This window comes from Hypomesus transpacificus, chromosome 8, assembly GCF_021917145.1.
Source record: "Hypomesus transpacificus isolate Combined female chromosome 8, fHypTra1, whole genome shotgun sequence".
In the NCBI taxonomy this organism is placed as follows: domain Eukaryota; kingdom Metazoa; phylum Chordata; class Actinopteri; order Osmeriformes; family Osmeridae; genus Hypomesus; species Hypomesus transpacificus.
Window position 1 is genome coordinate 8561109 of NC_061067.1, and position 12526 is coordinate 8573634.

The 12526-nt window shown below is 52.0% G+C and overlaps 1 protein-coding gene across 1 annotated transcript in view; it reads right to left on the reverse strand.

The window, feature by feature from the left end:
* Positions 1-4474: 4474 nt before the first annotated feature.
* Positions 4475-12526, reverse strand: part of reck (reversion-inducing-cysteine-rich protein with kazal motifs) — a 9007-nt gene continuing 955 nt past the window's right edge. Inside the window, 8 exon segments of the mRNA XM_047024194.1 lie at positions 4475-5929; positions 6985-7140; positions 7956-8029; positions 8127-8337; positions 9605-9800; positions 11031-11050; positions 11052-11203; positions 11353-11602. Of these exon segments, the coding sequence (XP_046880150.1) occupies positions 5708-5929; positions 6985-7140; positions 7956-8029; positions 8127-8337; positions 9605-9800; positions 11031-11050; positions 11052-11203; positions 11353-11602 (1281 nt within the window). The 3' untranslated portion in view covers positions 4475-5707.

Here is a 12526-nt window from a genome sequence, read left to right on the forward strand (position 1 = left end):
GGAGGCCATTAAACTCATCAAGAGAGCCAACTGAAGAGTTTATCATTGATGCTGTGCTTTGATGTTAAGTGGTGTGTGTTCTGTGCCTCTGGGCCATCTAGTCCAGAGCATCGCTCATCTACAGAGAGAAAGACAGAGACACAGAGAGAGACAAGGAGAGAGATAGAGAGAGAGACAGAGACAGAGAGAGAGAGAGAGAGAGAGATAGAGAGAGAGAGAGAGAGAGAGAGAGAGAGAGAGAGAGAGAGAGAGAGAGAGAGAGAGAGAAGGAGAGAAACTGAGAACACGCAGACTCACCAACCTAGTAGCAAGGACTTTAATGAACAACACAGTTCACTCACTTTGATAGCATTCATGACACATTCATTCTTTATTTCCGGAACATGTCCTTTGTTGTTTGGCTGTACAAACAACAGACGATATGAAGAAACCGTGTGTGTGTGTGTGTGTGCGTGTGTGCACGTATGTGTGAGTATGTGTCTGACTCCTCTTTCAAGCATCTCTCCAGTATTCTCTTTGCCGGGGTTTGGTCTCTCTACACTTCTGTACTTTACTCTGTTCTAGAATCCTCGCTCTCACCAAGATGACACCAGAGACATTGGCCGAGAGTGCGCTTGTCCAGAGACACGGTACGGGTCTGGGATCTGTGAACAGGACTCTGAATGGATTGGTCATGTTGGATCCGAATCAATGTGTCCGGCTCTTGAGGCAAGGCCCCCATCTCCTACCTTCCTCCTGCTTCACACAGAGTTGACCGTCACCGGGAAATTACACTGTGGACTTCAAGCAGTGCTGGTCGTGACTCTGGACTGAGACAGCATGAGTCAACCAGTTACAGTTAAGCAGCTGTCTGAGTGTGAATGTGGTTTGATTGCGTTGGAGATGATGTTCACTCCCATGGCTAGGACTGGGGTCATAGTAGAGGTGGTTGGGATGGGGCCTCCCTTGGTGCAGGGATTCTTCCTGAGGAGCGGGGCGAACGCTGCTCGGAAAAAAAAAGCAGGCTCTTGTGATTGGACAGCCCTGCCTGAGATTGGAAAGCCAAGAAAGGTATGCCCTTTAGGCCTGGTGATTTGATGTTCTCTCTAACTAATTCATCCCAGTGTACGCTGTCATTTCCCCCTTCCCCACCTGTTTGTCTCACCCACCCTTTCTCTGTCCCGCTCTCCTTCCCCCTGTCCGCCTCTCCTCCCTCCCTCTGTCTGATAATGAGCAGAAGGCCAGATGGCAGCAATGCTGGGTCTACCTCGGTGGACAGCTGGCGGTGTCCCATTAATGCCTGAAGAGGGGGCTGTGTCTGTGTCCTTAACCTGTCACCTGTGAGAGACTGTGTCTGTGTGTGAGGGGCTGTCTGGGTCTGGGTCCTTAACCTGTCACCTGTAAGGGGCCTTGTCCGTGTGTGTTAGGTTGTGTCTGTGTGTGTGTTAGGTTGTGTCTGTGTGTGTTTGGCTGTGTCCGTGTGTGTTTGGTTGTGTCTGCTTCTTTGTTCTTAACCTGTCACCTGTGAGAGAGAGACCGTTTTTCCCCGTGACACAAAAGCACAGCTCATACAATAAAGGGACTAGAATGAAGAAAAGGTGGCAGTGTGACAAAGCCACCTGTGGTGGTAGACATGTTCGGTTCATAACATGTTTGATTCTCCTCCTGGCTGCATTGGATACAACATTATTGGCATATTGATTGAGTTGGGAGTGTTTATTTTCTAGAAGGCTAGCTTTTAACCTTGGAACATTTTGTTTGGGAATACATTGTGATTGAGCAATGTGTTTTGGCAACGGCGTCAGGGTCAGTTTCTGCTGGAGAGTTCTCTGCTGAAAGAGTAAGAGAGGGAGAGAGAAAGATAGAAAGAAAGAAATGCCTGATGTTAGTTGTCCGTATGTGCGTGTAAGAGAGAGAGAGAAAAAGAAAGAGACGGTGAGTGTGGAAAGGTGTGTGCGAGGTGTGTGTGTTTGTTTCTTCCCTCTGCCTGACACTTTACTATGACACCCAGCAGACACTATATCCTGACACTGTCCAACACTGTGCTGTGCATTTTTGAATTCTGTTTTCTGTCAAGTTACCCTGCCCAGTACCTATTCATGAGTGCACTAACCAAAACTGACTGTCCATAGCATCGACGTAACTCAGCTGCAAGCCGATTAGATCGCAAACAGAAAATCCAACAGGCTCATCTGGCTGAGCCATACTAAAACACGTGTTAAAAGAGGTTTTTGGACCTCTAAATATAGTAGTTCTATATTAATGGATGCCAATTCAATCACAGTGTGCAGAGAAAAACAGAATTCCATGTCAAAACTGTTGTGAGCAGCACAGCACTGATGTCCACTTCCCCCTGGAATGTATTGGTACTGCCACTAAACAGCTGCGATAAATGCGCGAGTGTTTATTGTGCGTGTGCGTGAAACAAATATATTTTCGTGAAAAAAGCCTGAGAACCAGATGTGTCCTTTAAATGTTGGCGTTTAGTGCCGGGCAATTAGACACCCGCTTGCTCCTTCTCGCTCTCTCTTTCTGTCTCCTTCACTCTCTCTCCCAAGATTTTATCAAAGGCGGGCTTTTTTTCTACTCTGTCTACTGGGATTTTGGATTCCTGGAAATTCGAAGTTCACCCACCCACCTCCCTTTCACTTCCCCTTCAGAATGCTGATCACATGCCTCTCTTGGTCAACTTGTGATGTGTGTCACAACTCATCTCGTGGCAATGTTTCTGTACAAGGAACTGCATGTTTCAGCCAACTCAAGGTCGGTCACATAGGGTCTGCAAATATGGTTTGCTAAGTTGTTCAGGAAGAGGGGATCCATATATATATTGTGTTGAGGTTTACAGTAAGTGACATAATCTTATATTTCTGAATGTGCTCATAGCTGTGCAGATCTGGGCTGCTGTTGTGCTCCTTGAGTGTCAGGTTTCACTAACTGTGTGTTATTTGACATTTTTGCGTCTAAGCAATCTGTAAACTGAATGAAAGATAAGCCCATTTAGCACACAGTCACTGGCAAACACTTCCACTAAACCCCCAGTGAGCAGACAATTGTGGGCTTGACACATAAAACACACACACACACACACACGCGTACTTCTCAAAAGCAAGTTGCAAACAGCAAAAGATACACACACAAATGTGCACACAGGTGTAGGTTTTTGATGAGCAGGATTTGGAGAAGTGAGTGGGACAGGGAGACCGGGTGATAGAGAGAGGAAAGAGGAAAACAGAGATGGGAGGAGAGAGAGGGACGGAGACCCAAAAGAGAGGTACACTCTCATGACTTGTCATGGTCATTAATTCCACTGTGAGCGTTTGGCTAACCGTGAACATCACAAGCCGATCAAAGTTTTGCCTCGTAGACCTTTATAAGGCTCTAGACACTTGTACTTCCTTCTCTGCTCCCCAGGCACTGCCCCCTAGGGTCCTGGAGAAGAACACACACACACACAAACACACCAACACACACAAACACACACCGACACATGCATTCAGTATGCCTTGTAGAATAGCATTAAGGGACTCACAATCTACACCATCTTGTGGTGTTTACATGTATTGCAATATAGTTGGAGGATGGGAGAGAGAGTGGACTGGACGGTCGCTCGTGTTTCTGTTCTGTTTGCTTTTCTCCTCCTTCCTGTGAGGATGTTCACAAACATCATTCTATGATGTAACACACTGCAAAGAAACATGTTTTGTACTGTAGGATCTTATTAAATTTCATAAAATATGCATTCTGTTGGCATTTTACACACATTTTTGCAAGTACTGGCACCTTCTCATCTCTCCACAAGCATGATGCAACACAGCGTTGATCAACGCAACGCTTCCGTGGTTCCGCAGCTCCGCAAACATTGGCAATATGAACACATCTGATATAATAAAAAAATACAACAACATATAAACAAAGTTGAAAACATGAAATAATACAAAGGCCCATGTTGTGGGTTTGGTGCTACAAAGCTGCCTAGCAACATAATACTGATGGTGGAAAAGGGGCACGTTGGAGTTGGGGGGTCGAGGGGTGGATGGGTGGATGGTGCAGGGCGATGGGGTGGAGGGTGATGGGGTGGAGGGGGGAGGGTGATGGGGTGGAGGGTGATGGGGTGGAGGGGGGAGGGTGATGGGGTGGAGGGTGATGGGGTGGAGGGGGGAGGGTGATGGGGTGGAGGGTGATGGGGTGGAGGGTGGAGGGTGATGGGGTGGAGGGTGATGGGGTGGAGGGGGGAGGGTGATGGGGTGGAGGGTGGAGGGTGATGGGGTGGAGGGTGATGGGGTGGAGGGTGATGGGGTGGAGGGGGGAGGGTGATGGGGTGGAGGGTGGAGGGTGATGGGGTGGAGGGTGATGGGGTGGAGGGTGATGGGGTGGAGGGTGGAGGGTGATGGGGTGGAGGGTGATGGGGTGGAGGGGGGAGGGTGGAGGGTGATGGGGTGGAGGGAGGAGGGTGATGGGGTGGAGGGGGGAGGGTGATGGGGTGGAGGGTGATGGGGTGGAGGGGGGAGGGTGATGGGGTGGAGGGTGGAGGGTGGAGGGTGATGGGGTGGAGGGTGATGGGGTGGGGTGTTAGGAATACCGGTGACAACGCATTAGGACGGCACAACGTTGAATACATTACATTCTGGAGTAAAAGGCTTCATAATTGTCATCATGCAATGAATAAAAGGACACAGAGATAATAAAAAAAATGGCACAGATGATCATATCTCCATCCACTCTTTTTCTTCTTTTCAGATACATATCAAATATAGAACATTTCATCATTCTTATCGACATTATAAAGTTATTGCATTGTATTACTTCATATTAGAAAACTATATGCAAGGCTTTCTGTGGATGGGCTGAGGCCAAGGGCAGGTAGGACAGACTGGGGTTGATTGTCGTTTTGAACATGGCTGCTGTTCCTTCATCCTCTTATCTACAGTCAGAGGAACATCCTGGATCCCTTTTATTGACTGTCGGAGCAGGGATGACAGTCTCCACTATAGTTAGACCATCGACAGGGCTGAAATGAGAGGGTGAACCGGGTTCGTCTGTGTGTGTAGGTGTGTGGTGTCGTTCAGTCTCTGTAGCCATCCACCTCCTCGAATTTACAGATGATTTGTTTTGCGTAGGTGCGTGCGTTTGCGATTGTGTACCTGTGTGTGTGTGTGTGTGTGTTTGTGGGTGTGTAAAAGAGGTAATTGGACCTCTGAGACACCGTCAAATGTCAGACTTTGAGTCCATCAGTCACACAAACGACTTAACTAAACCACCAGGCACCTACTTATGTGACACTCTTCACACTCATACACACACACTCACACACACTCATACACACAGACAAACACACACACACATGCATGGAGGTGGAGAGCAGAAGGGAGTTGAAAGCACAACCCCCACGTCCACACCTGCTGGAAATGAGATTAATGACCGAGTCCTCAGTGGGTCTAACGGCTGAGTTAGGGGACGAGCCCGGCTGCTGTCTTTCCCCACTCTCTCTCTCTCCCGCTCACTCTCTCTCTCCCTCCCGCTCACTCTCTCTCCCGCTCACTCTCTCCCTGTCAGACACCATTCTTTACAACGCTGACGCCGCGGCGTCCATGGGGATGATTGTCAAAAGCTTCAAAGCTTCTCCAGGGTTCCTGTCACAGGACAGACCCAGCGAGTCCGAGCCCTGAGTTCCACCACCAGCTTCCTGGAAAGGGAGGCTGGCCGGTGGGACTGGGTTGGCGGTGGCCTAGGCCCAGTTGGAGCCTGGGGCTAGAGTGAGGATCAGGCCCAGGGCCAGGCATAGGGCCAGGGGGGAGGGGGCCGCCCTGGGTGCCCCGGCGGAGATTACGGCGGAGGTCTTGACCTCGGAGGTGAGGAAGGCGGAGAGGGGGACGTGGGATACGAGGGTGGGGCTGCCGTAGTTGATGAGTGCGTCGATCTTCTCCGCCTCCTTGCTGCAGGCTTCAATCTGACAAAAGCACACACCCACACACACCCCCCCCCCCCACACACACACACACACACACACAATAGCGAGGAAGAAAACAAAGAGAGCAAACGTGTTGTCAGAGGGGAATGAAACTTTTCAAAAGAAATCAGTTGCTCATAAAAAAAAGGTCTAATATAATATTAATAACAGTATGGTTTCTCTCAGTCTCTCATGCTAGTCCCTCTGGTTGCGAGTGCTTTCAGTGCGAGCTGAGAGGCCCAGGCAGAGCCAGGGATCAGTGAAGACGTGAACAGCTCGACAGGGCTACTGTAGCCCGCGTAAGAAGAGTGCGCATTGATCATTGCCTGTAGGAGTATCCCAACCACCATTGGAATAATAAGCAAATCAAAGAAACAAATACATAATGAGTATACCGCACCTCCCCTCCATACCCGTGTATCATGGGGGAAATTGCCGTGTGTGTGTGTGTGCCTGCCTGCATGCCAGCTCGGTCTGGTTGTGTTTGCATAAGTCTTTTCTCGTCTGTGCGTGTAGCACGTGTCTCTAACGACGGCCTTGCCTGCTGTAGACAGGCACCTGTGGAAGACCTTTTTGTTTGTGCACCGACAGACACAGAGGATGGAGCTTACATAAGGCTGAGCTCCGCTTACATAAGACTTGCACTGCGAGCAGACAACGTCCATCTGTCAATGTACCCGCTATCTATATGTATGTGCTGTGACGGTACTGTACAGCCAATGAATAATACATCTATCTCGAGCTCTCCAAACCAGGCGGCGAGGATCTGTGAGACGGTTTCACTTCACGCATAACGTATATGTTTTCAAATCCTTCCAGGAGCGTACGTCTATGGAAACTGCATCTACGCCCGTCTGTGTTCCCGTGGGGGCGGGCGTGCGAGCGAGAGGGAGTGTGCGCGTGTCGGCGTGCCTGTGTGTTTGCGTGTTGCGCTTGTGCGCGAGTGCCTGCCTTCCTGTGTGTACGTGCCTGTATGTGTGCCTGTGTGTGTATATGTGCGCGCGTAGGTATGTGGGCCTGTATGTGCGTGTGCGCGCGTGCCTGTGTGTGTGTACCTGCAGCGGCGTGGGCTGTTGATCCACGGGGACGATGAGGACGACGAGCTGCGAGTCGATGCTCAGGTAGCCGAAGATGTCGCACTGCGGAACGGACACGTGCAGCCGCAGCACCCGCAGCACGTCGTGCACGCTCACTGGCTGGTCCCGGTTCAGCTAGGAAGGGGGGGTCAAAGGTCGAGAACACGTGGTTAGGAACAAAAACCCAGCAAAGCGGTACGTCAAGTTTGATGGTGGACTTGTGGTCAGGGCATGGCTAGGGTACGTTTGAACGTCACGTGATGAAAAGTTCACTGTGTTGCAGCGTAGGAAACCCGGTTATAGTGCGAGTTATGCAGCCTCGCGGCCCGGAGCCCTGACTCAAATCAAATGCCCCCCCAGAGGTCATTTGTTTGGCATTAGCAGGCTTATGGTTTGGCCTAGAGTTAATCAAATACTTGTGTTGGGGATTAAGGAGAGACTAATAGCCTGGATTTATGATTAATCTGATGTGAATGAGATGCTTCCCAGACTAACTGGCCTTGCAGCTGCTGACTGACTGTTACAAGTTTGTGTGTGCGTGTCTGTGTGTCTGTTTGTGTGTTTGTGTTTGTGTATGAGAGCGTCTTTGTGTGAGGGAGCGTTTGTTTTCTAAGATCTGGCCCTGGACAGTTATTCTGAACACGCAGGGAATTTCAGGCAAGGACATGTGATGTTGACGATAGCGTCAGCCTACAGCATGGACAGTACAGTTGGTGACCATAGATCTGAACCTCCCTCTAGTGGTCAACAGGTGTCACTACGGATACCACACCACACCCTCATCTAGAGGTGAACGACGAAGAGAGGCGTCGCATCCTGATTCTCCTCCACAGTCAGTTATGGAGGAAATGAAAGTGGACACATCTGAGGGTTAAGAACAATGGTAAATCCCCATATTGAGTGCGGGGGCAGAGATTGGAACACAGCCCTGTGCCGAGGCGGAGACTCACTTTAGCGAAGACGTCCATCTGCAAGCTGCTCCAGAGGATCTGCAGCATGCCGGCACACAGAGGGCAGCAGGCACCTGCCAGGCACACACACACACACACACACAGGGGTCAAAGGTGAGGCGGCAGGAAGTCGAAGATGCCTCTCGGAATCTCAGTGGGCCGTCGGCTGACCTGGGGGCATGACGGCAGTGCAGCCCGGAGTGGAGAGGGGGGGGCAGGGGGTCATGTTGCACCCCGAGTCGGACACAAACTCGGACACCACCCCCACGGCGTTGCACGGGCCCTCGTAGTCGACGGCGACGCGGTCGGAGAAGGCCTCGCAGACCGTGTTGTACGTCTCGCCGTTGTGGCCGCACACAGGCTGGGGCTTCCTACAGGCATCCTGCAACACACACACACATTCAGACACACACACACACATTCAGACACACGCACACACACACACATTCAGACACACACACACACACATACCGACAGACAAAAGCACAAGGCTGTTACTGTAAGTTCTTGACCTATTGTGTCTGGAAGCGTGGCTATGTGACACCAGGCGTGGGCTGTGTTCCAACGAGGTCCAATGGCCCTGAAACACTGCGGTCAGGAGCGGTTGAGGGAGGCTTACTTGATCCTGCAGTACCTAACCACGGTAGCGGAATACCAAGCATCCAAACAACAACCCCCCCCCCCCCCCACCGCTCTGCCTGCCTCCAGCCTCTCTCGCTGCCTCGCTGCCTCACACCTGCAGAGCGCTCAGCCAGCAGCCGTGTTCAGAGATAGCAGCCTTCTCTCAAAGAGCTGCACAACACACAGAAGGTAATCCTCACCCACGAGAGCCCAGAATAATAGTCTGCAAATGTGTGCATCTGTGCGTGAGAGTTTGTCGTCGGGTTGGCAATGTGTGTGTGTTTATGTGTGTGTGTCAGAGAGGGGGGTTGTGTGTTTGTGTGTGGGGGAGGGTGAGAGGGCTGTTTGTGCCTCTGTAGCTGTGTGTCCATAACCACCAGTTGGGGCGTAGGACCTTGTTGGTGCTCCTCCGTATCTGTCTGCCAGAACGTTCTCACCAAGCTGACACCAGAGAGAGGCTTTTCACTGCAGCTCAGAGAGGATTACTTTCATTTCACTGACTAATCAGTACACACACCTCTCCATGGCACACATACACACACGCCACACTGGTTCTGTGATTCAGTGTCAGGTTATTTTCCCCAGAGCATTGTGTCGACGGGCACCAACCCTTTCATGACTGAGCAAATATGAAAACAGAGAACGTGTGTATGATGTGTTTTTTACTCCAGAAACTTCTGAATGCAGCTTGTTCAACCACGAACACGTGGTGATACGCTACTGCGATTCGAAAGCTGTCATCCGTGTTTGCGAAACACTCCATCAATCTGTACACCTCCAATCTCCACCCTGTTCCTGGAAAGCTAACCCTATTTAACAGGATAAGAAGCAGATTATTCAAATCAAGTGAGCTGGATTAGAGTTGGATCTTAAACCTACAGGAAGGCCATTCTCCAAGAATCAGAGTTGGAGACCCCTGCAAAAAAACCTCCAGTCCTCTACACCCCCCTCTACACCCTCCTCTCTACAAACTCGAGTTCTTTCAGTGGCAAGCGATCGACAGCACGGTGGGCGTCCCCGGCTCCTACCTGACACTGGCCCATGTAGGCCAGGGTCTTCCCCATCTGGTACAGTTGGCACAGGTTGGTGTGTGGGTTGCCGTCCTTGTCGCAGGCGGGGTCCAGGTGGGTCTTGTCACAGGCGGTGGTGCGGGCCACGCACTCGTACTGGTGACAGGGCGCGGCCAGCATGTCACTGAGGCACACACGCCTGTTAGGGATGCACCTGGGGAGGGGGGAGGAGCCAAACCAGGAAGAGGAAAGGGGGTTAGACCATTGTCCAAAGCAGTAAAGCATTTCACCCTCTTGCTTTCTTGTACATATTTTGCATTTGTCATGTTTTATTGGACAGAATGTAAGTGAAGTGTGACAGGAATGGCAGGGAGAGAGAGAGTGGGGAAGACATGCAGCAAAGGGCCAAGGCTGGATTCAAACCCAGGCACTAGCCTGCTGAGCTACTGGATGGGAAGGGTGGAACACCAACCTCCTCTCAGTCACCTGACTGAAGACCATGGGGTCTCCACGGCAACGCCACCGCAATGCGTCTGCACCAATCAGGTGTGAGGACGGGCGTTGCCCGGCAGTTTTATTGTCTTGTTTACCAGAGAACAAGAGGGTTTAAGGGGGCGAGGACAGAGACAGACTGTCTGGGTCTTCGAAAAAGAAGAGATGTTACGTCGAGGTAACAGCAGACATTTATCTTTACTCCCTAGAAGTCGGGGAGAGAGGGAGGGAAGGGTGGGATGGGGACGGGGAAGTAGGTATGTTCAGAAAGAGTGGGAGAAGGGAGGGAGGGAGGGAGGGAGGGAGGGAGGGAGGGAGGGAGGGAGGGAGGGAGGGAGGGAAGGAAGGAAGGAAGGAAGGAAGGAAGGAAGGAAGGAGGGAGGGAGGGAGGGAGGGAGGGAGGGAGGGAGGGAGGGAGGGAGGGAGGGAGGGAGGGAGGGAGGGAGGGAGGGAGAGAGCAGCAGTATCAAAGTTGAATGGCTTTGGCACTACTGTTTACTACTGTCGTTCTCTGTCTCACTCTCATGTCTCTCCCTTGATGAGGCAGCCTATGTAAGAGAAAGTGAAGGATGCCGGGTGAGGAATGACCCCCCTCTGGGAGCAGGGAGTTCAAGGCGATGGGGGAAGGGGGGGGTTACAACAACACACCTCATACCCAAAGACCCTTATAGCCCGGTTACCCCCGGCAACTAAGGGGGGCCCCAGTCTAGACCCACCTGAACAAACAACACAGCTGTCAATCACAGAGAGAGAGAGACAGAGAGAAAGACAGAGAGAGACAGAGAGAGAGACCGAGAAATGACAGAGAGTGAGAGTGGACAGAAAGAGAGAGAAAGAGAGAGAAAAGGCTGAACAGCAGGGGGTCTCTCCCCAACGGTGGCCTGGTCTCCCCAGCCCCTCCCCCCCCCCCCCCCTAGAGGACAGGAGGAGAACTGCAGCAGCGGTCGCTCACCTCTGGTTCCTCTGACAGGGGGTTCGGGGAGCAGGGGTCGTTGCCACGGCAACGGCCAAACAAAAACTGGTGGTCCTTGAAGCCGACGCAGCGCGCCACACACGCGCTGGGGTAGGTGCGTCCGTTATTGGCACACACAGGGACGAAGCGGTCCTGGCAGCCGCACGGCAGACCTGCATGGACACGAGAGGGGTCAGTCGCTATGGGTCAGTCGCTCGGGGAAAACCCCCACAGCCATGACCTCTCACACAAAACGCAGATCCTTCTAGACCGTCCCTCACACACGAGGACAGACAAACACAAACGTTCCCCACGCACTGACCGGTGAAGCTCTGGCGGTCCTCGTTGGAGCTGTCTGCGCTGAGGCACTGGCGCGTGGAGCAGACCACCTCCCCGGCGAAGCAGGAGCAGGGGTGGCAGTCCACCCTGAAGGACGTCCCGTGATCTGGAGACACGCATACGCACACACGCACGTCAACACAAATGCCTGGAGAAACACGCACGCGTCCACGGGCGAGCCCGCGCGACGCAGACTCCGCTCGCTTGCCGTCACACGTTTCTTTGAATCCTTCCTAGAGGGCACAACGCAAGCCACTCTGACACAGCTCTCCTATGGGACCCCCAGGTCGTCCGGGTGTTCTGGAACGGACTGCTGTCCAGGCCGTCCACATCTGTGTCGAATAACACCCCAAACACATGACCCGGGTGGATGTGGAGGGGAAAACAAACATAAAAGCTAAACCAATAAACTAATTGGGGTTCAAACAAATGTAGATTCAAAACCAAACCAGAGAACGAGGGGGACGGAGAGGATGGGGTGGGGAGAAGACCCTGCCGAAGTTTTGGTGTTGTTTAGTAGTCTGACATGTAGAGGCTGTGGCTGTATCACTAGGGGGCGGTGATACAGAGGGATGGGCCATGTGGTTCCTCGGAGGATGTGCGGTTTACTTTACTCTCTACAACTTCCTCCCCTCCTCCTGACACACATGGTATGGTTTGAGAGAGATAGAAAGAGAGAGAGAGAGAGAGAGAGAGAGAGAGAGAGAGAGAGAGAGAGAGAGAGAGAGAGAGAGAGGGAGAGATGAGAGAGCGAGACGAGAGAGAGAGAGGAGAGAGAGAGAGAGGGAGAGAGAGAAGGAAGGAAGGAAAGAAAGAAAGAGAAGGAAAGAAAGAAAGAAAGAGAAAGAGAGAGCGGTAGCGCACTAGCAGCATGCTCCTTTTCAAGTCCTCCCAGTGACATTTGGTCATGGCGGGCGAGAGTGGGACCACAGGAAGGAAATAGCCAGCATGCGGTCGCTTTCTTTTCTGTTTTTCAAACGCAGCATTTCAGGGGAGAAGAGGGGGGGGGGGAGACAGAGAGCTGTTTCCACAACACAAGCCCCATGCCGTCACAGGCAGGGGGTCGGGGGATTCGGACCAGGGTCAGTTCTTCAACCACAAGCTCCTCCTTTCATTGCCCCCCCCCCCAACATCAGAATTCCATCGAGATATCTCAA